This window comes from Aegilops tauschii, chromosome 4, assembly GCF_002575655.3.
Source record: "Aegilops tauschii subsp. strangulata cultivar AL8/78 chromosome 4, Aet v6.0, whole genome shotgun sequence".
Classification (NCBI taxonomy): Eukaryota; Viridiplantae; Streptophyta; class Magnoliopsida; order Poales; family Poaceae; genus Aegilops; species Aegilops tauschii.
Window position 1 is genome coordinate 513,660,361 of NC_053038.3, and position 25,898 is coordinate 513,686,258.

The 25,898-nt window shown below is 42.7% G+C and overlaps 1 protein-coding gene and 1 long non-coding RNA gene across 2 annotated transcripts; both read right to left on the bottom strand.

Moving 5' to 3' along the window:
* Positions 1 to 1,557: 1,557 nt before the first annotated feature.
* Positions 1,558 to 2,350, bottom strand: LOC109772791 (uncharacterized). The gene is made up of 2 exons (XR_006662097.1): positions 2,294 to 2,350; positions 1,558 to 2,189 (listed from the first exon to the last, which is right to left on the bottom strand). It is a non-coding gene; the product is annotated as an uncharacterized lncRNA (long non-coding RNA).
* A 272-nt stretch (positions 2,351 to 2,622) lies between these two features.
* LOC120963571 (mitochondrial inner membrane protein OXA1-like) lies at positions 2,623 to 5,689 on the bottom strand. The gene is made up of 4 exons (XM_073497931.1): positions 5,238 to 5,689; positions 5,058 to 5,148; positions 4,058 to 4,099; positions 2,623 to 2,946 (listed from the first exon to the last, which is right to left on the bottom strand). The coding sequence occupies exons 1-4, from the start codon at positions 5,687 to 5,689 to the stop codon at positions 2,623 to 2,625; spliced, it is 909 nt and encodes a 302-aa protein (XP_073354032.1).
* Positions 5,690 to 25,898: the final 20,209 nt, after the last annotated feature.

A 25,898-nucleotide genomic window follows, 5' to 3' on the forward strand; every position in this document is an offset into this window, starting at 1 on the left:
CCGCAGTCCCCCTAGCCTTCCTGTGGGCCGAGCCCTATAGGACTTTTAGTCAACTCTTTTTCATCGGTTCTTTCAGCCAGTTGTCCTTCCTCTAAGATTATTCAGCAAGAACTTGGTCAAATTTGAACTCCATGTGTCTCATAGTTTGCTCTTTATTTATTCTAAACATTATTGTAGGGTACACAAGTAGCTATTTCATCAGAGATCCACCAAGATTTTTGCATTATTAATCCCCTAGCTACGAATGACCATGCCCGACATTTTGACCGCATTTTGAAACCGGCATAAAAATTAAAAACAAATTCAAAAAATGGAAAACCTTCGCATTGTATAATTATATGTGACATATTTTCATGAAAAATAACAAACTTGAAATAGGGAAAATATCTTTAAAAAGTGTCCTAATAGATGAGCTATCATGTATGATGATTCATGGCTTACAAGTCAAACAACCAATGTTATGGTCACATTCAAGACATAGTTTATTGGGAAAACTTTGTTTTTGCCACTCTAGCTTTTGCCAACTTTGCTTATGCCACTCTAGAATTTGACATATCATTTTTGCCATTCTCAGCTTTTGACAATTATCACAATTGCCATTCCGTGGCAAAAGCAATAATTTTTTATTTCACTTTTGCCACCCTTAGATTTTGACAATGTATCATAATTGCCACTCTGAAAATTTTGCTTTTGCCACGAAATGGCAATTGTGATAATTGTCAAAAGCTGAGAGTGGCAAAAGTGGTATGTCAAATTCTAGAGTGGCATAAGCAAAATTGGCAAAAGCTAGAGTGGCAAAAACAAAGTTTTCGAATGATCTCATATTTTGTAGAAGTGTACATCATGGAATGGCAAACATGAGTTTTTTGCCAAAGGGAGTTTTCATTTTCTTTGCAAAAAAAATTTATTTTTCATTTTCTAAGTGCCAAAAATGAGTTTTTTGTGAAGAACCTCGCAAATATTTGTTGCAAACTTGGACCACTACATTTTTTAAAAACATTAGACCACATATTACGTACAATTCACCAAATGAATGCATGTCAAAAGGTTTCCATCCACCTCTCATCTAAAAGACAAATTTCCGCAAGAACTGAGTCGAATTTGAACTATGGGTGCTTCATAGTTTGCTCTTTATTTAAAAAAATATATAGTTTTAGGTACACAAGTAGCTATTTCAGAGATCCATCAAGATTTTCGCATTATTAAGCCCCTGACTATAAACGGCCAGGCTGATATTTTGACCACATTTTGAAACAAGCATAAAAAAAAATGAAAAACCTCCGAGGGCAACAACCTCGGCAACAAAGGGAAGGGCCGGCGGCCACGGACGGAAACATTGTGGATGAAGGGGACACGAGCAGCAGCGACGGATGAGTCATAGACGGGAGCTTGAAGGTTCGTCAATGGCGGTCGAGCGGTGAAAGTAGGAAGATGTCACGACTCATGCGTCAGTGCACAATAAGCTAATTACTATCCAAACAAAGAATTATACAGCCGCAATTATTACTCCCCTAACCCAAACATAATTTTGCATAAACTAGTAATCGATAATACATATTGTAAAACGGGTTTTGCTAAAAATCAGCTAAAAACTGATTTTCTATATTCTCGTGGCCAACGCTCCGTATCCAAACTAGAGTGCACAGTCGAATTGTCCTAGTGATAAACTTACATGATTGGTCAACACCCAATAATACAAAAAATATAGGAGTAATTACCACCGGCTTACTAACTAACACGCAATAATTAAACAGATGTCATACCCGGCTGGTCGGTCTGAGATGGATGAACAAGGAAAAGAACTGCATCTCAGGCCCGATTGAACTCCAAACATATAACCGCAGTCAGTCACACACAACTTTGCTAGAGTCCTCCTCGGGATCACTGCCCATCACTCGAGGAGCAATCGTCGCGCACTCTGTTAGTTATCACCCTCGGAGTTCGCCTCTTCTTCTCAGTCATGTCGCGTGGCTCAGAACTAGAATGCACAGATCCCTTGGCTGCTGCAGGCGGCGAATCAACTGCTGGCATCGGCTCCGTCCCTTCGGAAAGGTTAGCAGAGGTTGGCGCTGGCATCGACTCCGTCCCCTCGGAAAGGTTAGGCGCTGGCACTTGCACGGGTGCAGGTGCAGGCCGTGTTGCTAGGTGAGGAAGACCAAAGTAATGCCTCACGGCTGGCCTCCGAATAGCTGAGACAAGAAATCACAAGGTAAGGCCAGGTTTAACACTACACATTAGGAAATGCGAAAGGAGATGAACACAAGGCCTGAACACAGCAGTGCTAACGAGTTACCAAATCCATACACAAAAGTAAACGCACTCCATGGCACCCACCAAAAGAAATGCGCCTGCACAACAAAAGAAACTGTTTATGGTGGTGCAAAAAGCACAGCTGTTGTTCTGCTATATAATGTTATAGTAGTATGCAGGTAATTTGCAGGCTATATTTGGATGCACAAGTCAAGTAGGAAGGATAACTGGTGGACTTGCCAAGTTATGGGGCAGACCTTGGTGAATTTCAGAAGCCATCTAGGACAACCCCAAAAATGGTCACTGAACATTCCTTTTAAACAACTCCCAAATTCCCACTATGTCTGAATTCCTTATACATGGTAGTTAGATTTATACCTTGCAGATGCTCATTGATAGCGGTATAATCAGAAAAGCCAGTGCTCTATACAAGTTCTTCCCCACTTGCTGCACAAGAATAGGTTGTCCCTGGATGCGCGCCTTCACATTGAGCTGGGAAGAAATATTTAATTTCTCAACTATGCATAACAGACAAGACATCTTTAGTTCTTTGGACAAGATACACACCTCGTCCGCAGCAACTGTCATTGATGTCAACACCGGCAGGATGTAAAGCTCATCTGGAGTTGTCAAATCAGTAAACCAATATGCTCCACCTCCTTCCAAAGAAGGGACATTCTCTATCATGTTCCGTATCTATAGTTGACATGGTGAATATAAGGGGGGAAACATTAAAAAAATAATATGTTACTGCTAGATGACAGTTTTGTAACTATATGCGATTGTAGATAGAAATTTTGAATTATGAGCAAGTTGGCGTGAACTTACAGCATAGCAAAAGCTTAAAATTATAGACCCCTGGAGGAATGTATGGTTAAAGGGTGTCAATCGACTAACACCATGCCTGAAGAAATAAAAATAAAAATTAAAGCAATGAATTTATTGCCTACAAGACTAGAAAAATGTACAATGGCTGCATACAAAGTCAAAATATGCAAGACATGTAAATACTGTAAAAACATGATTTGAGCAGAAAAAAGGCACTTCGAGACCACGGATGACAGCAAGAATGATCTGATAGCCAATAAAATAATTTAAAACCCTAGAAACTACTATAGAGCCCAAGTCATTTAAAGGAACAGTCCTGTGTTTGAAGAACCAGAGAGTTAAACATAAAATGATTCATTGTTAAAAATGCACAGCGGTCAGAAAAAGCATCTTCCAGACTTCAACACGGGACAAATAAGTGAACCATTGGTGGTTGCATACTTTTTTAATAGCTCACGCAATTTCTTCCTCCTCTCATGCCTCGATTGTGGGTCCCTTGACTGCAGGAAATAAATATGAAAGGTTATATCATTAATTAATAATTAGGAGTGTAGAATACTAGAATGTAATTTAGGTTACCTTGCGTTATTTACCAACACCGTACCATGGTCTACATAACAGTTAACTTTGATTAACTTGAATAAGCAGATTGGTAAGTGATTACAATGTCCTTGATAATATGTCTAGTTACTAAATATGCTACTAGAAGAACTGATCGTAGTAGCAAGGACATTTCTCTATGGATCACACTCAGTACAAATAACAGTGAAGTATGATTTAGTAAAAGGGAGGCAACAAATGCAAAGCATAATGACATCTTCAAAAATTGTTATATGTGTAGCTTTGCACATAACAAACAGTAGTAAATGTATGATTGCAGATATTTGCTGTTAATACAACCATGGTGTCTAGAACTAACATGCTCTCAAGAAGTTATAATACAAAATGCAGCCCGAACTAAAGAGATAAATCTACTTACATCTCCTTCCTTATTGATTGCTATGATTTCTGGCTTCAATGCCTGCATAGAGTAAGAGTTTCAATGAAGTAAATTAAACTAAATCTTGTAGTCATTCTAAGAAGACATATAATGTGGATAGATTTAAACGAGCAATGAACATAACAAAAGAAATAAGTGCCATATAACTTATTCCAGGCCTCACAGAAATTTGAGTAGCACAAGATAGTTTCAAAGAACTTACTGGGCATCAACAAAAAATTACCGAAGTGTTCTTTTTTGTTTCGATCACTTTATCTACAGACCTATAGTCTCAGTATGGTAATCGAGATGTGATGAACTGATGATTGATATCAACGTAGTTGAAGAGGTTAAGTGAAAAATATAAAGCCAATTATTGGGCCCCGTTTAATCAAGTATCGGCGAGGCACTTGGATTATCACTCTAACCATTGACATGACAACAAAGGTGTCACTGCACCTTTGTAAAAAATTCATGTGTCTATCTATACTATTCATGATTCATGAATCCAGTTATGACATAGGATGATTTAATTCCTCCCTCGTGGAAAAAGAAAGAAAGATGATTTAAGGCTAAAGAATTGGATGCTACTGGACCTATTTGAGACGCATATGACAACTCAAAAGCAATTTACATGTTAGCTCAGAGAAGCATGTAATGGCAATGTAGCCATCAAATCCCCTCAGCCCACTTGACTTTGCATAATCCCCATCAGCATGCTTGAAATACAGAAGGGCCAAAACAGAGGCACTTATCCACTTCAGCAGTGATGACCAACCGAACTACGGAGTATTGCGCAACCCCCACAGTCAGTAGTGTGTTGTACCTCTATCTATCTATCTATCTATCTATCTATCTATCTAACTATCTATCTATCCAGTCAGGTTTTAAAAACTTTGCGGCTCTGCATAAAACGCATAGCCAAAAACCACAAGGGCCACACAAGACATGATATATAGCTAGGAAGAAACAATCGAAGTTATTGAATTGAGTTGATTACAGAAAGCCTGTTCTGGGCCTTGATCTGGCGCACCCGCAGCGGGATGGTCGCCGTCCGGACCAACAGCATCGTCAGCGCAATGGAAGCCCACCTGCACACGACCCACGACGCAGCAAAACTTATTTACAGCTCACTTGATCAAAACTTGAACCCCCAGGGTCCGTACGGTGATGAACTTACCAGTTGAGCCCGGTGATGGAGTGTACGGCGTCGATGAGGTGCTGCACGGCGGCGACCGGGAGAAACGAGTCGACCGCGGCTGCGGCCACCTCCTCCGACGAAAATGCGGGCGCGACCGAGGACGCGGCGTCGGAGATGAGACGCGCGACGGCGTCGATCACGCCATCCGGGGGCGGGGAGGAGGTGGAGAAGCTACGGCGGGCGCCGAAGGGGAAGGGGTGGGGGAAGGGGAGGTTTTGGGACGTCGAGCGTCGGCGGAGGCCGCCGGAGGGAAATGGCGGGGGTCTCTGGGTAGGGTTTGGCGGACCGGAGCTGGAGGAGGACGAGGGGTCTTGGCCTTGGCGGCGGTCGTGGTGGGAGGGAACGAGGTGGGAGAGGGAGGGGTGGGGACGGCGGGTGAGGTGGCGGGAGAGGCTGGTGGCAAGGCTCCTCCGCGCGGCGGAGAATGCCATGGCGGCGGCGGCGGGATGGTGCGGGGAGCCGGGGATCGAGGGGACAAGAGAGGCCGGCGGGAGCGACATTTCCTCTCCCCTGTACGCCACGGACATATGGGCCCCTGCGGCTTACATCAAAATCTAACTTCCAATGGATCAACACGTTTTCCCCTAAAAAAAAGGATCAACACGAATTTTCCTCTAGACTTTCGAAATGTCTGGCATCCGTGCACTAAACCACCCGCAAATATTCGGATTAGGCTGTCCATACACTTTATGCCATCTAATGCAGTGCAAATTGAGATATTTGAAATCCCACAAACAGAAAACAAAGCTGAGAAGATTCACGGGCGTTGGCAGGGGCGGAGCTTTGTGTGTCGGGGATATACCCCGCGGTATGACCCGGCCAGAAGTATGACCCGGCCGGACTTGGCACTTCACCGATGACCCGCCGGAGGACTGACGACTCACGAGCCTGACGACTCATGGATGGCCCCGATGGCGGGTCAGATAGAAGACAAGGCCCAAGGCCCAGAAGGCCGGCTCACGTTTATGATGGGCCGGCTTAATAAGAAAGGGATGACGAATGTTTCCTTTACGAGGGAGCAAGACCCGGACTTGTATTCAACTTGTAAGAAAAGATAGATTAGTTCTAGTCCTACTAGGACTCCACATGTAACCCGCCCCTCTAACTTATATAAGGAGGGGCAGGGCTCCCCAAAGAGGGACAAGCAACAAGAAACAATCTCTAGGGCTAGACACAAAGAGCCGGCTTACCGGCGACTCTCTCGTGAGCATAATGAGACCTAGCCACAAACAGCATGTAGGGTTATTACCGGATGATGTTTCCCGGGGCCCGAAGCTATCTAAATCCTTGTCTTGTATTGCGTCTCTCGATTCCGCCCAACCCCTCTCAAGCTACCGCATAGATGCGTTGGCCTCACGACTAAGTCCTCACACTAGGACATCTGCCGTGACAAATCCACGACATTGTGGGGACCAACCTAGCAGCGGCGGAGCTAGAAAAACCTGATTAGGGGGGCCAAGTGATGTTAAAACATATTTGGGAGGGCCAAATATTAAAAAAACATTAGTTTTAGCAGCAAATAACCACTAATATGTATTGTTTATAAGTAAATTAGTAGCAAATATTGATGTTAGGGGCCAAGGTCCCTACTGGTCTCCCTGTCGCTCCCACTGCAACCTGCCCCGCCCCCCTAGCCTGGGAGGTTTTTTCGTATTATCATCAGTAAATTGCCCATATAATCACTGAAATCCGGCCTAAGCCTGATGTTGGTTGCTCCACCCCCCCACCCCATTTGCCCCCCCCCCCCTAAAATGTGGCCTAAGCTCCGCCACTAGGCGTTGGGACCTCCTTAGCCACCTAGGACCCGCACACCCCCCAGCCCATTTACCCCTCCTAGAATGTGGTCTAAGCTCCGCCACTAGGCGTTGGGACCTCCGCAGCCACCTAGGACCCGCACAACCCCCCCTCCTGTTCCGCTTCAAACAACACACCACTTTCCGTGTCGTGTTAATGTCGGTCCAAAATGGACGTGACCAAGCACTGCCACATGTCGTCCATGTTGGGGAACGTAGTATTTCAAAAAAATTCCTACGATCACGCAAGATCTATCTAGGAGAAGCATAGCAACGAGCGGAGAGAGTGTGTCCACGTACCCTCGTAGACCGAAAGCGGAAGCGTTTAGTAACGCGGTTGATGTAGTCGAACGTCTTCGCGATCCAACCGATCCAAGCACCGAACGTACGACACCTCTACGTTCAGCTCGATGACGTCCCTCGAGCTCTTGATCCAGTTGAGGCCGAGGGAGAGTTCCGTCAGCACGACGGCGTGGCGACGGTAATGATGAAGTTACCGGCGCAAGGCTTCGCCTAAGCACTACGACGATATGACCGAGGTGTGTAACTATGGAGGGGGGCACCGCACACGGCTAAGAGAAGACTTGGTCTACCTTTGGGGTGCCCCCCTCCCACGTATATAAAGAGGGAGAGGAGAGGTGGCAGGCCCAAGGGGGGCGCCATGGGGGGGAGTCCTACTTGGACTCCCGGTCCAAGTAGGATTCGCCCCCCTTTCCTATTCCCACTAGGAGAAGGAGGGAAGGAGGAGGAGGAGAGAAGGAAGGAGGGGGGCGCCGCCCCCTCCCCTTGTCCAATTCGGATTGGTAAGGGGGGGCGCCACCTCCTAGCCAACCCTCTCTCTTCTCTACTAAGGCCCATGAACCCATGACCTTCCGCGGGGGGGGGGGGGGGGGGGGGGGTCCGGTAACCCCCGGTACTCCGAAACTCATCCGAAACGACCCGAACCATTCCGGTGTCCGAATGTAACCTTCCAATATATGAATCTTTATGTCTCGACCATTTAAGGACTGCTCGTCATCTCCGTGATCACATCCGGGACTCCGAACAAACTTCGGTCATCAAATCACATAACTCATAATATAAATCGTCATCGAACGTTAAGCGTGCGGACCCTACGAGTTCGAGAACTATGTAGACATGACCGAGACACATCTCCGGTCAATAACCAATAGCGGAACCTGGATGCTCATATTGGCTCCTACATATTAAATGAAGATCTTTATCGGTCAAACCGCATAACAACATACGTTGTTCCTTTTGTCTTCGGTATGTTACTTGCCCTTGATTCGATCGTCGGTATCCTCATACCTAGTTCAATATCGTTACCGGCAAGTCTCTTTACTCGTTTCGTAATGCATCATCCCGTAACTAACTCATTAGTCACATTGCTTGCAAGGCTCATAGTGATGTGCATTACCGAGAGGGCCCAGAGATACCTCTCCGATACACGGAGTGACAAATCCTAATCTCGATCTATGCCAACTCAACAAACACCATCGGAGACACCTGTAGAGCATCTAAGTCATGATGAAAGCAATAGCAATAAAACTAAACGATCATTAATGCTAAGCTAACGGATGGGTCTTGTCCATCACATCATTCTCTAATGATGTGATCCCGTTCATCAAATGACAACACATGTCTATGGCTAGGAAACTTAACCATCTTTGATTAACGAGCTAGTCAAGTAGAGGCATACTAGGGACACTCTGTTTGTCTATGTATTCACACAAGTACTAAGTTTCCGGTTAATACAATTCTAGCATGAATAATAAACATTTATCATGATATAAGGAAATATAAATAACAACTTTATTATTGCCTCTAGGGCATATTTCCTTCAGTCTCCCACTTGCACTAGAGTCAATAATCTAGATTACATAGTAATGATTCTAACACCCATGGAGTCTTGGTGCTGATTGATACGTCTCCATCGTATCTACTTTTCCAAACACTTTTGCCCTTGTTTTGGACTATAACTTGCATGATTTGAATGGAACTAACCCGGACTGACGCTGTTTTCAGTAGAATTGCCATGGTGTTATCTTTGTGCAGAAACAAAAGTTCTCGGAATGACCTGAAACTTCATGAAGATTATTTTTGGAAATAATAAAAAATACTGGCGAAAGAATCAAGGCCAGGGGGCCCACACCCTTTCCACGAGGGTGGGGGGCACGCCTGCCCCCTGGGCGCGCCCCCTGCCTCGTGGGCCCCCTGGAGCTCCACCGACCTCAAGTCCAACTTCATATATTCGTGTTCGGGGAGAAAAAAACAGAGAGAAAGATTCATCATGTTTTACAATATGGAGCCGCCGCCAAGCCCTAAACTCTCTCGGGAGGGCTGATCTGGAGTCCGTTCGGGGCTCCGGAGAGGGGAATCCGTCGCCATCGTCATCATCAACCATCCTCCATCACCAATTTCATGTTGCTCACCGTCGTGCGTGAGTAATTCCATCGTAGGCTTGCTGGACGGTGATGGGTTGGATGAGATTTATCATGTAATCGAGTTAGTTTTGTTAGGGTTTGATCCCTAGTATCCACTATGTTCTGAGATTGATGTTGTTATGACTTTGCTATGCTTAATGCTTGTCACTAGGGCCCGAGTGCCATGATTTCAGATCTGAACCTATTATGTTTTCATGAATATATGTGAGTTCTTGATCCTATCTTGCAAGTCTATAGTCACCTACTATGTGTTATGATCCGGCAACCCCGAAGTGACAATAATCGGGACCACTCCCGGTGATGACCGTAGTTTGAGGAGTTCATGTATTCACTATGTGTTAATGCTTTGGTCCGGTACTCTATTAAAAGGAGGCCTTAATATCCCTTAGTTTCCATTAGGACCCCGCTGCCACGGGAGGGTAGGACAAAAGATGTCATGCAAGTTCTTTTCCATAAGCACGTATGACTATATTCGGAATACATGCCTACATTACATTGATGAATTGGAGCTAGTTCTGTGTCACCCTATGTTATGACTGTTACATGATGAACCGCATCCGGCATAATTCTCCATCACCGATCCAATGCCTACGAGCTTTTCACATATTGTTCTTCGCTTATTTACTTTTCTGTTGCTACTGTTACAATCACTACAAAACCCAAAAATATTACTTTTGCTACTGTTACCGTTACTTCCATATTACTTTTCTACTAAATACTTTGCTGCAGATACTAAGTTATCCAGGTGTGGTTGAATTGACAACTCAACTGCTAATACTTGAGAATATTCTTTGGCTCCCCTTGTGTCGAATCAATAAATTTGGGTTGAATACTCTACCCTCGAAAACTGTTGCGATCCCCTATACTTGTGGGTTATCAAGACTATTTTCTGGTGCCGTTGCCGGGGAGCATAGCTTTATTCTTTGAGTCACTTGGGATTTATATCTGCTGTTCACTATGAAGAACTTGAAAGACGTGAAAACAAAAATTTATCCCTCAACTACGAGGGGAGGTAAGGAACTGCTAGCTAGCTCTGCACTTGATTCACCTTCTGTTTTGAGTAAGCTTGCGACACCTAAACCTGCTTCTGCTATTAATTCTGATATGTCGCATGTTATTGATGATGCCACTTCTGCTATGCATGATACTTATGATGAAACTACTTCTATGCTTGATACTACTGTGCCACTTGGTGAATTTCTTGATGAACAACTTGCTAGGGCTAGAGAGAATGAAATTATTGAAACTGATAATATTGATGAAAGTGATGATGAAGATTCTCCCCCTAGATATGAATTGCCTGTTGTGCCTGAGGGTTATGTTATGGATGAAGAAACTGCTAGAGACTTTCTTGCTTGCAATGATAGAAGTGATCTTAAGAAATTATTAGCTAAGCTGAAACAAAAATCTCTGAATGCTAGAATGAAATATGATCCTGCTTATGCTACTTCACCTATCTTTGTTACTGATAAGGATTATGAATTCTCTGTCGACCCTGATATAATTACTTTGGTTGAATCTGATCCTTTCTATGGCTATGAATCTGAAACTGTTGTGGCACATCTTACTAAACTAAATGATATAGCCACCCTGTTCACTAATGATGAGAAAACTCGCTATTACTATATCCTTAAAATATTTCCGTTCTCATTAAAGGGCGATGCTAAGATATGGTTTAATTCTCTTGATCCTGGTTGTGTGCGTAGTCCCCAGGATATGATTTATTACTTCTCTGCTAAATATTTCCCTGCTCATAAGAAACAAGCTGCTTTAAGGGAAATATATAATTTTGTGCAAATTGAAGAAGAGAGTCTCCCACAAGCTTGGGGGAGGCTTCTCCAATTACTCAATGCTTTGCCTGATCATACTTGATATCTTTTATAATGGGCTAACTGATGCTTCCAGAGGCCACCTGGATAGTTGTGCTGGTTGTGTTTTCAGGGAAAGAACAACTGATGAAGCTGAAATTCTATTGAATAATATGTTGACCAATGAAAATAATTGGACACTTCCTGAACCAACTCCTAAGCCAACTCCGAAGAAAAGGGGTGTTCTATTTCTCAGTCCTGAAGATATGCAAGAGGCAAAGAAATCTATGAAGGAAAAAGGTATAAAAGCTGAAGATGTTAAGAATTTACCTCCTGTTGAAGAAATACATGGTCTTAATTTACCACCTGTTGAAGAAATACATGGTTTTAATCCATCACCTATTGAAGAAGTACAGTCTTGATAACCCGACACGGGTAGTAAAGGTAAATTCTCTCTATAGATTTGATGAAGGTGATATTCCTCGTTATAAGTCTACTAGCCAATGCTTAGATGAGTTTGATAATTTTATTGTCAAACAAGAAAACTTCAATGCTTATGTTGGTAGACAATTAAAACACAATGCTTATATGATTGGACACTTGAGTGATTATATGTCTAGAGTTAAGGATGAACTTAAACTCATTAGTAAACATGCTTCTATGGTTACCACTCAAGTAGAACAAGTACTTAAAGCTCAGAATGATTTGCTCAATGAATTAAATAGTAAGAATAATGATTTTGTTGTTAGAGTGGCTACTGGAATTGGTAAAATGACTCAGGAACCTTTGTATTCTGAAGGCCATCCTAAGAGAATTGAGCAGGATTCTCAGAGAAATAATATTGATGCACCTAGTCCTTCTAAAAAGAAGAAAAAGAAAAATGATAGGACTTTGCATGCTTCTAGTGAACCTGTTGTAGACACACCTGAGAATCCGAATGATATTTCTATTTCTGATGCTGAAACATAATCTGGTGATGAACATGAACCTAGTGATAATGTTAATGACAATGTCCATGTTGATGCTCAACCTAGCAATGATAAAGATGTAGAAATTGAACCTGCTGTTGATCTTGATAACCCACAATCAAAGAATCAACGTTATGATAAGAGAGATTTTGTTGCTAGGAAACACGGTAAAGAAAGGGAGCCATGCGTTCAGAAACCTATGCCTTTTCCTCCCAAACCATCCAAGAAAAAGGATGATGAGGATTTTGAGCGCTTTGCTGAAATGATTAGACCTATCTTTTTGCGTATGCGTTTGACTAATATGCTCAAAATGAATCCTTATGCTAAGTATATGAAAGATATTGTTACAAATAAAAGAAAGATACCGGAAGCTGAAATTTCCACCATGCTTGCTAATTATACTTTTAAGGGTGGAATACCTAAGAAACTAGGAGATCCAGGAGTACCAACTATACCATGCTCCATTAAAAGAAATTATGTTAGAACTGTCGTATGTGATCTTGGAGCCGGTGTTAGTGTTATGCCTCTCTCTTTATATCGTAGACTTGATTTGAATAAGTTGACACCTACTGAAATATCTTTGCAAATGGCTGATAAATCAACTGCTATACCTGTCGGCATTTGTGAGGATGTGCCTGTTGTGGTTGCAAATGTTACTATTTTAACGGACTTTGTTATTCTTGATACTCCCGAGGACGATAGTATGTCTATTATTCTTGGAAGACCCTTTTTGAATACTGCAGGGGCTGTTATTGATTGCAACAAAGGAAATGTCACTTTTCATGTTAATGGCAATGAGCATACGATACACTTTCCGAGGAAACAACCTCAAGTTCATAGTATCAACTCTATTGGAAAAATTCCATCGATTATTTTTGGAGGTTTTGAATTTCCTCTACGTACTGTCAAGAAGAAATATGATATTCTTATTATTGGGGACGTGCATATCCCCGTTGAGGTAACATAGTGTTATTCGGAATTTCTCCGGTTCCATGTTATTCGGAATGAGTTTGTTAACAAGACTTGATCAACCTTGTTAGTGGATTCCTTTTGATGAGCATGAGATGGATGAAGTTAGAAAGTACAACCTTCTGTACCCTCCTTTTACTTTTTGTTATTTAGAATAAATAAAGCAAAAATAGTATTTTCTGTCAGTTTTCTGAATTATCCATGCAATAAAAAAATACCCCGAAAATAAAAGTTCTCCAAATGCCCCGAAAATGAAATATGATTTTTTCTAGAATATTTGAGAATATCTGGCACTGAGAACACATCAGGGGGAGCAAGCACCTGGCCACGAGGGTCCAGGGCGCGCCCACCCCCTGGGCGCGCCCCCCTGCCTCGTGGGCCCATGGTGGCTCCCCTCCACTTATTCCTGCACCCACACACTCCTTCTTCCTCCCCAAAAAAATCACCAACCAGCTCAAGCACGAGTTCTAGCTCATTTTGCTGCGATTTTCGATCTCCTTGCTCAAAGCACCTCTCATAAAACTGCTTTGGAGGATTGTTCCTTGGTATGTGACTCCTCCAATGGTCCAATTAGTTTTTGTTCTAGTGCTTTATTCATTGCAAATTTGTGCTGCCTAGGTGACCATGTTCTTGAGCTTGCATGTCAAATTTATATGGTTCCAAGTAGTTCTAATGCATGATATAGTCTCTAGGCACTTGTGGGAGTAGTTGCTATCAATTTTGTTGATCTTGGTTCACTTTTAATTGAAGTTACTAAAATTTTCAGAAATTTTTCAGAGGAAGAAATATGTTTAGGAAAATGTACCAAGGTGGCCCTTCAAGGAAGCAAGGACCCAGGCTCGCAATGCGCGATGCCGACGATGAACCACCAAGGGACGCTCAAGTGCGGGCTTGTGAATGGCCTTCAGAGGACTTCATGGATCGAGCAGGAATCAAGGAAGAATTTAACGCATATGTGCGTAACGCTGATCTTGTGAGCTTCAAGGCAGATAAGTGCCGTCAGTACCACTATCTCACTGATTCCTTTGTGAGGAGGTTTGAATTTTCATCGTCACGCAATTCTCAAACTGTCCTGTTTGATCTTTATGAAAATTCTTATACTATGGACTTAGAGGATTTTAATACTGCTTGCAAACTTCCACAATGGGGTAGTCCTAGTGAAACCCGCAAATCTGAATTTAGAGATTTTCTTGCTAGTATAACTGTGGGGGAATCTGGAGACATAGCACAAGCTACCATAGGGAGCATTCATTTTCCTGCTATACATTATTTTGCTCTCTTCATAGGTAGGTGCATAAATGGTAAGGATGAAGCATGTCACATGTGTGTCTCCGACCTCAGTGTTCTCAGGAGTGCTGTATTAGGAGATAAACATTATAATTTGAGAGCCATTGTTGCACGTAGGTTGCATAATAATAGATTTAATGGAGATCTCTTTGGTGGAATTTATGCAACCCGTTTAGCTAATTTTCTTAATATACCCATACGTGAGTATGATATTGAGTTGCCTCATGTTCATTTAGATTATGAGGCTATGGTTCATCATCGTTTTGTTGAGAGGAACGATCGGTTCCTCCAGTACCGACTAATCTTTGACAGACGACGCACCTATCACCTCGCTCTCCCTGCTCCTACTTTCTTTGACTTTCAGGCGAAGGGGAGATATTTCATAACCAGGGAGGAGGCGAACGAGTATGAGAGGAGGGCTGAGATAGCTCGCCTCCAAGCTGCAGCCCACAATGCAATAGCTGCTGCATCTCAGTACGACCCCAACTATAACTTTGGATATCCGCCAGGCCAGCCGTGGCAATAGACCAACTTAGGCCAAAAGCCTAAGCTTGGGGGAGTACGTATTTCTCACCGACATTACATTCATGTTCGCACACTCATTGCTAGATGTCGGTGCTCATACTTTTTCACTGTAATATCCATGCTAGTTTATCTTCTTTTTCTTGCTTTCTTCTTGTGTGTTTGGAAAACCTTAAGAAAACCAAAAGAATTAGTAGTAGCTTTTAGCTAGTTTACTTTCTTGCTGTAGTAGTAATAATTAAAAGAAAACCCAAAAATATTTCCTGTTCTTATTTTGCTTGTTGGGAGCTTTCCCGTGTATATAGTTTTATTTCTTTTGTTTTCTTTGGGGGTCGATAGGAGAAGACCATAATGAAATTGTTAAAGTGGCTCTTATATGCATTGTTGTTGATTTAACCAAGAGCCCATATTGCCTTGTCTTCTCCTGTTTATTGAATGCTTGCAGATTCCAGCTTAGTCCAATGCATGTGCACTATTATTATTATTATTCACATCGTTCGGTCGTGCAAGTGAAAGGCAATTATGAAGATTTATGATGGACTGATTGAGATGAGAGAAGTTGGTATGAACTCGACCTCTCTTGTTTTTGTAAATATGATTAGTTCATCGTTCCTGATTCAGCTTATTATGAATAAACATGTTTGCAATGACAATTAGAGATTATAGTTACTTATGCCATGCTTAATTAGCTAGGAGTTTATAATGGTTTACCTTGCGTGCCAACATGCTATTAAAATGGTTGTGATGTGGTATAATAGGGTGGTATCCTCCTTTGAACGATTCGAGTGGCTTGACTTGGCACATGTTCACGCATGTCGTTGAAACAAAATCAACATAGCCTTCACGATATTTATGTTCATGGTGGATTATATCCTACTCATGCTTGCACTCAATGTTCATTAATTTTAATGCATGTTCATGACTGTTGTCGCTCTCTAGTTGGTCGCTTCCCAGTCTTTTGCTAGCCTTCACTTGTACTAAGCGAGAATACTGCTTGTGCATCCAATCCCTTAAACCCCAAAGTTATTCCATATGAGTTCACCATACCTTCCTATATGCGGTATCTACCTGCCGTTCCAAGTAAATTTGTATGTGCCAAACTCCAAACCTTCAAATGAAATTCTGTTTGGTATGCTCGAATAGCTCATGTATCAACTAGGGTTGTCCGTATCTTCCATGTTAGGCGGGTTATTCTCAAGAGGAGTGGACTCTGCTCCTCACTCACGAGAAAATGGCTGGTCACCGGGATGCCCAGTCCCATGCTTTATGCAAATCAAATCAAAATAATTGCAAACAAAACTCCCCCGGGACACTTGTTAGTTGGAGGCACTCGTTGTTTCGAGCAAGCCATGGATTGATGCTTGTTGGTGGATGGGGAGTAGTTTGGGAACCGCCTATGATGTGTGTAGCATGGAAGATATCGCCATCTCTGGGTTGTTATGTTGACAATGAAAGTATGCCGCTCAAAATATTATTTATCTCTATTTCAAAACCGAGCTCTGGCACCTCTACAAATCCCTGCTTCCCTCTGCGAAGGGCCTATCCATTTACTTTTATGTTGAGTCATCACCCTCTTATTAAAAAAGCACCAGATGGAGAGCACCGCTGTCATTTACATCCATTACTGTTAATTTATATTGGGTATGACTATGACTGGATCTCTTTTAGCATGAATTACAATGTCTAGTCAGTCCTTGATCTTTAAAGGTGCTCTGCATTTATGTTTTGTGGTCTCAGAAAGGGCTAGCGAGATACCATCTTGTTATATCATATCATGATTGTCTTGAGAAAGTGTTGTCATCCGAGATTTATTATTATTGCTCGCTAGTTGATTATGCCATTGATATGAGTACACATGAGACCTAAGAGTTATTGTGAATATGGTTAGTTCATAATCTTTGCTGAAAACTTGAATCCTGGCTTTACATATTTACAACAACAAGAGAAAACAGAGTTTGTAAAAGTTTTTCTTTATCACTTTCAGTTTGTCAACTGAATTTCTTGAGGACAAGCAAAGGTTTAAGCTTGGGGGAGTTGATACGTCTCCGTCGTATCTACTTTTCCAAACACTTTTGCCCTTGTTTTGGACTCTAACTTGCATGATTTGAATGGAACTAACCCGGATTGACGCTGTTTGCAGCAGAATTGCCATGGTGTTATCTTTGTGCAGAAACAAAAGTTCTCGGAATGACCTGAAACTTCACGGAGATTATTTTTGGAAATAATAAAAAAATACTGGCAAAAGAATCAAGGCCAGGGGGCCCACACCCTTTCCATGAGGGTGGGGGGCGCGCCCCCTGCCTCGTGGGCCCCTTGGAGCTCCACCGATCTCAACTCCAACTCCATATATTCGTGTTCGGGGAGAAAAAAATCAGAGAAGATTCATCGCGTTTTACGATACGGAGCCGCCGCCAAGCCCTAAACTCTCTCGGGAGGGCTGATCCGGAGTCCGTTCGGGGCTCTGGAGAGGGGAATCCGTCGCCATCGTCATCATCAACCATCCTCCATCACCAATTTCATGATGCTCACCGCTGTGCGTGAGTAATTCCATCGTAGGCTTGCTGGACGGTGATGGGTTGGATGAGATTTATCATGTAATCGAGTTAGTTTTGTTAGGGTTTGATCCCTAGTATCCACTATGTTCTGAGATTGATGTTGCTATGACTTTGCTATGCTTAATGCTTGTCACTAGGGCCTGAGTGCCATGATTTCAGATCTGAACCTATTATGTTTTCATGAATATATGTGAGTTCTTGATCCTATCTTGCAAGTCTATAGTCACCTACTATGTGTTATGATCCGGCAACCCCGAAGTGACAATAATCGGGACCACTCCCGGTGATGACGTAGTTTGAGGAGTTCATGTATTCACTATGTGTTAATGCTTTGGTCCGGTACTCTATTAAAAGGAGGCCTTAATATCCCTTAGTTTCCATTAGGACCCCGCTGCCACGGGAGGGTAGGATAAAAGATGTCATGCAAGTTCTTTTCCATAAGCACGTATGACTATATTCGGAATACATGCCTACATTACATTGATGAATTAGAGCTAGTTCTGTGTCACCCTATGTTATGACTGTTACATGATGAACCGCATCCGGCATAATTCTCCATCACGATCCAATGCCTACGAACTTTTCACATATTGTTCTTCGCTTATTTACTTTTCCGTTGCTACTGTTACAATCACTACAAAACCCAAAAATATTACTTTTGCTACTGTTACCGTTACTTCCACATTACTTTGCTACTAAATACTTTGCTGCAGATACTAAGTTATCCAGGTGTGGTTGAATTGACAACTCAACTGCTAATACTTGAGAATATTCTTTGGCTCCCCTTGTGTCGAATCAATAAATTTGGGTTGAATACTTTACCCTCAAAAACTGTTGCAATCCCCTATACTTGTGGGTTATCTCTGATCTTGTTTTGCTCGTGAGAGAGACTTAGTCAACGGGTCTGCAACATTCAGATCCGTATGTATTTTGCAAATCTCTATGTCTCCCTCCTTGACTTGATCGCGGATGGAATTGAAACGTCTCTCGATATGTTTGGTTCTCTTGTGAAATCTGGATTCCTTCGCCAAGCCTATTGCTCCAGTATTGTCACAAAAGATTTTCATTGGACCCGATGCACTAGTTATTACACCTAGATTAGATATGTACTCCTTCATCCAGACTCCTTCATTTGCTGCTTCCGAAGCAGCTATGTACTCCGCTTCACACGTAGATCCCGCCACGACGCTTTGCTTAGAACTGCACCAACTGACAGCTCCACCATTCACTAGTACAGCGAGCTCCTAAACAAACGGTTTAAAACCCCTTTCCACGACGGCATTTGGAACCATCTCCAAGTGAGTGTGGGCGATAGGGGGGTCCTTCCCACACGACCCAGAAACCGTCGGGGATATGTCCTCCTGGCACACACGTTCGGCAAAATGAGGTCGTGTGCGACCGGCGAGCGCTCAAATACGGACATACGTACAATAGAGCTAAAAAAATTACAATTATACGGCAAAATTGTTTCCGGTTGCAAGTACATCCCACTTGTCAGTCCCTGCTAAACATTTCCGTTCGTATGTACATCCCACACAGTCGCTCGAAGGAAAACGTTTCCATTCACAGGTACATCACACACATTTTTTCCCGTTAAATCACTTGCGTTATTGAATATATCACACACGGTCCGTGGAAAAAACTGTGTGGAAAAGGTTGTCAAGGTGGCCTAACGCAAACAGTTTTCAAGAGAATGTCATGTGTGATTGTTCATTGATCCAACACGGTTTATTCCTAGAAACTGTGTGCGTTGCCTGCGGTCATCGCCCATGTTATTTTTTCAACAACCGTTTGCAATAGCAAAACCTAATTAGCAGGCTAATTCGCCACTAGCAGGCTAATTATCCGATTATTCATAATCCATTTATTAATCTAATTGGCAGTTCATATTAAGCACACAATATATTTCATTTTCATAATTAAAATACATCAGAGTACAGCATCATATAGCTTCAGCACTCAGCTACCCCATTACACAACTACACCAGGACAAAGTTTGACATGCAACATCTATAACCTTTCGATATTAGCATCATAGACGGTACATAGACAGATGTATCTCATCTGGAAAACTGCTGAAGCAGAAGGCGAATATTGAGCCTTCATTGTTGTTGAAGGTCTTTGTAACTTTAGGCCAGTGCCTGTGGATGATTGACCGTCCATCCTTCGTCCTCTTCAGGAACACTTCAATATTGAACCGTGGGTGTTATATGAATACCTTCCTCGCCTCCTGACTATACAGGTGGTTTGAGAGGTAATCATCAGTGAACTGCTTTGGAAAGGCTTGAAAACAAGGATGTGCATAAATATCTTCTCTATATTGGAAATGGGGCAAAGGAATTAAAAAGGCAAGGTATAATAGTTAGTACCATCATGTAGTGAACTGCTGTCTTCTTCATTGTGCAGACAAAGATCTTGTTGTTTTTTTGTCGCTAATTTCTTTATCCTAACAATCCTTCTGAGTTTCTTGACTTGACTGATATTCATGGACAACTCATTTCCCCACATGCAAAAAGGGTCGAACAGTGGGTCAAAACCTCTGACAGCAGGACCTACATGTGCAAGACCAAATTGTTGAAAACCTAAATATTAGAATGGTTCCTGCAATTGCACAATAATGTGCTATTAGACAACGGACCATGCATGTGCTAACCTCGATTGTAAACCTCAGTGCTTCCCATTGTTTCCCTGCAACACATATAAGGTAGTTAGTCATCAAGTTAAGTAAGGGTTCGCATGCTATCAGTAAAATATGTTGATGAAAAATAATCACATTGCAGATTCATCAGATTAATTCAAGCCATAGGGAAAACCCATTTATCCAAACCAAGCATGATTAAGAACTAGGAAATATAGCACTTGTATATGTTTCTCATGTATTAAGTGCAGCCAAATTCGATTTATTCCTCACATGCACAACAATACAAAATTCTACCCACGACAATTGGACATCACGTTGCAGAATTGAACCAAGCAGTTAACTAAACACCACAACAAATGAACCAAACATTAGCTGAGCACCACATTGCACAATATAACATTGAACCAAGCAGTTAACTAAACACCACAACAAATGAACCAAACATTAACTGAGCACCACATTGCACAATATAACATACTCCTAAAGTCCTAATAGAAGATCCGACAGTTAACCAAACAGTTAACTACAGCCAATTCTAGCAATTGTATTTGCTTCTCATGTATTTACTACAGCCAAATTCAATTTATTCCTCACATGGTATACAATACCAGAATGCACCCACAATTTTGTAAAGATAAATTCGATTTATTTCTCACATAGAAGACAATACAAAATTGCAGCCTGAAGAATTGAACATCACATTTGCAGAATTGAACCAAACAGTTAACTGAAGATGACAACTAATTAACAAAACAGTTAATAAGTGAGCACTACACTGCACGACATATAGAACATATACACTAGAGCAACAGATTGCATGGTGAAATTAGATAGCACAATTCACTAGAATTTGTGAAGGAAAGGCAGGAGCAGCACACGCAATGGGTAAACCGAGCATGCTTAACCGGCGTAGCTAGCAAATGGCAAGGTGCTCCTTCAAGATCTGGTGGTCGGCACGAATGGCAGCCATCGCGACCTCATCCATGCGTGCGGCCGTGATTTGCTTCTCCGCTGCCAAATGCTCCTTGAGGTCCTGGCTATACTGCATGCACCATGGCTTAGGCCGACGCTTATTTGGTGGAGGGGTCGGTGATTTGGGTGGAAGGTGTCGCGCTCGTGCCGGCGGTAGGGGCATGTGGGATGTGGAAGGAGGAGGAGGATGGGGGTCGGGTGTGGATTACCTGCCTGGATAGGTGAGGCCGAGGAGTGTAAAGGAGGGTCGCCGGCGAGGAGGCAGCGGCGCTGCAAGCAAGGAGTGAAGGTTTCAACTTGGAAAGGAAGGCGGAAAGAGGGGAAATGTGGCTTTTGGTAAGGGGGAGGGGGCGGGGAGGTAGATATTTCCGCGGAAGCCGAAAATTTGGAATCGCTTCAGCCAAAAAACTGGCACGCAAAGTGTCATCAGACACAGTCCCTTATTCAGAACTGTGTACAATATGTGAACATCACAAACGATTCAGATAGCTTAACCCGTGTGTGTTGAGTTTGAATGTCAAAAATTTTGGTTCGAATTTCCCTGGTTAAAGTGGTCATCCATGTCATTGCATAATTTGGGTACACAAAGGAGACTAACTTCTTAATAGAGCAAGTTCAACAATTAAATAGAGCTAGCTGACCTAAACATTACTCTAACAAATTAAAGACCGGCGCTCTTAATTAAACAAAACAAAGAGTACTACTACGGCTGGTGCTCGTCGATCTCCGCCGCCGCCTCCATGTCTAGCTCGCGCCCGACGGTCTCCTGGGGAAGGGGCTCCATGGCATCAATTGCACCATACTCAGCAAGCATCTCGCCATCCGCGTCCGCCATATCTTTGGAAAAGGCCGCCACGAGCTGGGCGTGGGCGGACGCCATGTGGGCTCTGGCGGGCTCCGTCGTGGCAAGGTATGCCGCGCAGGAACAGACGGCTGCTCGAACTCTCTCCACAATTGGCAGCTCTTCGGCCGTGGGTTGCCGACCGTTGTCAGAGAAGCTTCATTCGATTTGTGCGGTGACCGCCACGACCTGGGTGTGGACGGCCTCGCTGCGGAACAGACAGCTGATGTGCCGCTCTCGCCACTTGCTATCCCCGAGGCAGATGCTACTGCCGCCGCCTGAGAAGCAACAACGGTCGTTCGGGCTCCCTTGGCCGCGCGGACGCAGACTGCGGTCGCCCTCACGAAGCTTGTTAGCACGCGCCTGGTGCCTGCGGCGGCGCTCTCGCCGGAGTGGGCCGCTGAAGTTGCCCTCACGACGTGGGTCCATGTCCCCATCTTTCACCGGCGATGAATGAACAGTGAAATGATATTTGGGGAGTGAGCTAGCTAGTGTGCTTGACACGCCGGCTGTGGACTGTAGCCGACGCACCTTCTCTCGTAAGGCATGGGCATACTATACACCAACGGTGCTCCAAGATATTTTGTGCTACATCTCACACGGTTGGTGATAATAAACTGTGTGCGATCTACTTGATTTATCGTCTTGATCATTTGAATTACGTAATGGGGTCACAGCTACAAAGGATGGTGTTTGAATTGTTAGAACTTTTATCTGCAGTGAACATGCAACTATAGGTGTGTCGTCAAAAAAATTGGAATTATTCAGGGTTCGTTCGTACATTTTTATACATTAAGTGGGTTTTCCAGGCATTTTATGCGCATAATTCAAATTTGAACTACATGCACATGCTCCAGTGCATATAAACTTATTGAAAAATCAAATATGTGTCCTTGGTTGCATGCTTAGGTCCCACGCAAGAAACGGGAATGAATTTCAAACACCCTGCCACTGTCACTCGGCTGCAAACATTGAGATACCTGGTTTTTAAATATTAGTAAATCCAAAACTCGTCTGAAATTCATGAAACTTGACATGATATCATGTAGCGGCATCAACATGCCGTGGTAAAAAATTTGTCCAATCTGGGGCAGGTTTGGGTATATGCTTCACACAAACCGGAGTTTCTCACAACAAGCATGATGGTTCTCGGTACGGAACGCACCTTTAGGGACGAAATGATATCCATTGCCTCTTATTGATTTCAATTTTTTTTTCTCGTGTCAACATAGATACAGGAGTGTTGTGTGAATTTTGTAATTTTTCGGGGTTCGTTTGGACATTTTTATGCATTAACCGAGTTTTCAATGCATTTATGTGCATAATTCAAATTTGAACTACATGCACATGCTCCAGTGCATATAAATTGGTTGAAAAATCAAATATGCGTCCTAGGGTGCATGCTTATGTCCCATGCAAGAAATGGGAATGAATTTCGAACACCAGGGAACCATTGATTGCCGGCAAAACATTGAGATGCATGGTTTTTAAATTCTAGTAAATCCAAAACTCGTCTGAAATTCATGAAACTTGGCATGCTATCATGGAGCGGCATCAACATGCCGTGGTAAAAATTTTGTCCCATTTGGGGCAGGTTTGGGTATATGCTTCTCACAAAACGGAGCTTCTCACAACAAGCATGATGGTTTTCGGTATAGGGAACGTCCCACCTTTGGGGACGAAACGATATCCATTGCCTCTTATTGCTTTCAAAATTTTTTCTCGTGTCAACATAGAACAACTGGAGTGTTGTGTGAATTTTTGTGATTTTTCGGGGTTCGTTTGGACATTTTTATGCATTAAGTGAGTTTTTAATGCATTTATGTGCATAATTGAAATTTGAACTACATGCACATGCTCCAGTGCATATAAATTGGTTGAAAAATCAAATATGTGTCCTTGGGTGTATGCTTCGGTCCCATGCAAGAAATGGGAATGAATTTCGAACACCAGGGCACCGTTGATTGCCGGCAAAACATTGAGATGCCTGGTTTTTAAATTCTAGTAAATCCAAAACTCGTCTGAAATTCATGAAACTTGGCATGCTATCATGGAGCGGCATCAACATGCTGTGGTACAAATTTTGTCCCATTTGGGCCAGGTTTGGTTATATGCTTCTCACAACAAGCATGATGGTTTTCTGTAGGGAACGTCCCACCTTTGGGGACGAAACGATATCCATTGCTTCTTATTGCTTCCAATTTTTTTTCTCGTGTTAACATAGAACAACAGGAGTGTTGTGTGAATTTTTGTGATTTTTTGGGGTTCGTTTGGACATTTTTATGCATTAACTGAGTTTTCAATGCATTTATGTACATAATTCAAATTTGAACTACATGCACATGCTCCAGTGCATATAAATTGGTTGAAAAATCAAATCTGTGTCCTTGGGTGCATGCTTAGGTCCCATGCAAAAAATGGGAATGAATTTCGAACACCAGGGCACCGTTGATTGCCGGCAAAACATTGAGATGCCTGGTTTTTAAATTCGAGTAAATCCAAAACTCGTCTGAAATTCATGAATCTTGGCATGCTATCATGGAGCGGCATCAACATGCCGTGGTACAAATTTTGTCCCATTTGGGGCAGGTTTGGGTATATGCTTCTCACAAACCGGAGCTTCTCACAACAAGCATGATGGTTTTCGGTAGGGAACGTCCCACCTTTGGGGACGAAATGATATCCATTGCCTCTTATTGCTTCGAATTTTTTTCTCGTGTCAACATAGAACAACAGGAGTGTTGTGTGAATTTTTGTGATTTTCGGGGTTCGTTTCGACATTTGTATGCATTAACTGAGTTTTCAATGCATTTATGTACATAATTCAAATTTGAACTACATGCACATGCTCCAGTGCATATAAATTGGTTGAAAAATCAAATCGGTGTCCTTGGGTGCATGCTTAGGTCCCATGCAAGAAATGGGAATGAATTTCGAACACCAGGGCACCGTTGATTGCCGGCAAAACATTTAGATGTCTGGTTTTTAAATTCTAGTAGATCCAAAACTCGCCTGAAATTCATGAAACTTGGCATGCTATCATGGAGCGGCATCAACATGCCGTGGTACAAATTTTGTCCCATTTGAGGCAGGTTTGGGTATATGCTTCTCACAAACCGGAGCTTCTCACAACAAGCATGATGGTTTTTGGTAGGGAACGTCCCACCTTTGGGGACGAAACGATATCCATTGCCTCTTATTGCTTTCAAAAAAAATCTCGTGTCAACATAGAACAACTGGAGTGTTGTGTGAATTTTTGTGATTTTTCGGGGTTCGTTTCGACATTTTTATGCATTAACTGAGTTTTCAATGCATTTATGTGCATAATTCAAATTTGAACTACATGCGCATGCTCTAGTCCATATAAATTGGTTAAAAATCAAATCTGTGTCCTTGGGTGCATGCTTAGGTCCCATGCAAGAAATGGGCATGAATTTCAAACACCAGGGCACCGTTGATTGCCGACAAAACATTGAGATGCCTGGTTTTTAAATTCTAGTAAATCCAAAATTCTGTTAACCATTCACGTGATGCCATGTGTCTTGGTTTTAATGACTGTAGGAGGTGCCGTGCGGACAGCTGCTTGACCTTGACTAAACGGGATTTCTGCAGCTCTTGATCGCAAACGATTTAGATAGAACACCCATATGCAAAGTGAGAGCAGCGCAGGATTTGTGCATCCCTTCAACGCAAACGGTTGTTCTGGATGACCCGTGTGCAACCACGCACAAACAATTTGGTAAGATTTGCATCTGTCATATTGGGTATGTTGCCATTTGTCAAACTGGAAAGATTTACATTTGTTGATCTAGTAACGTTGCCATTTGTCAATCCTTGTAA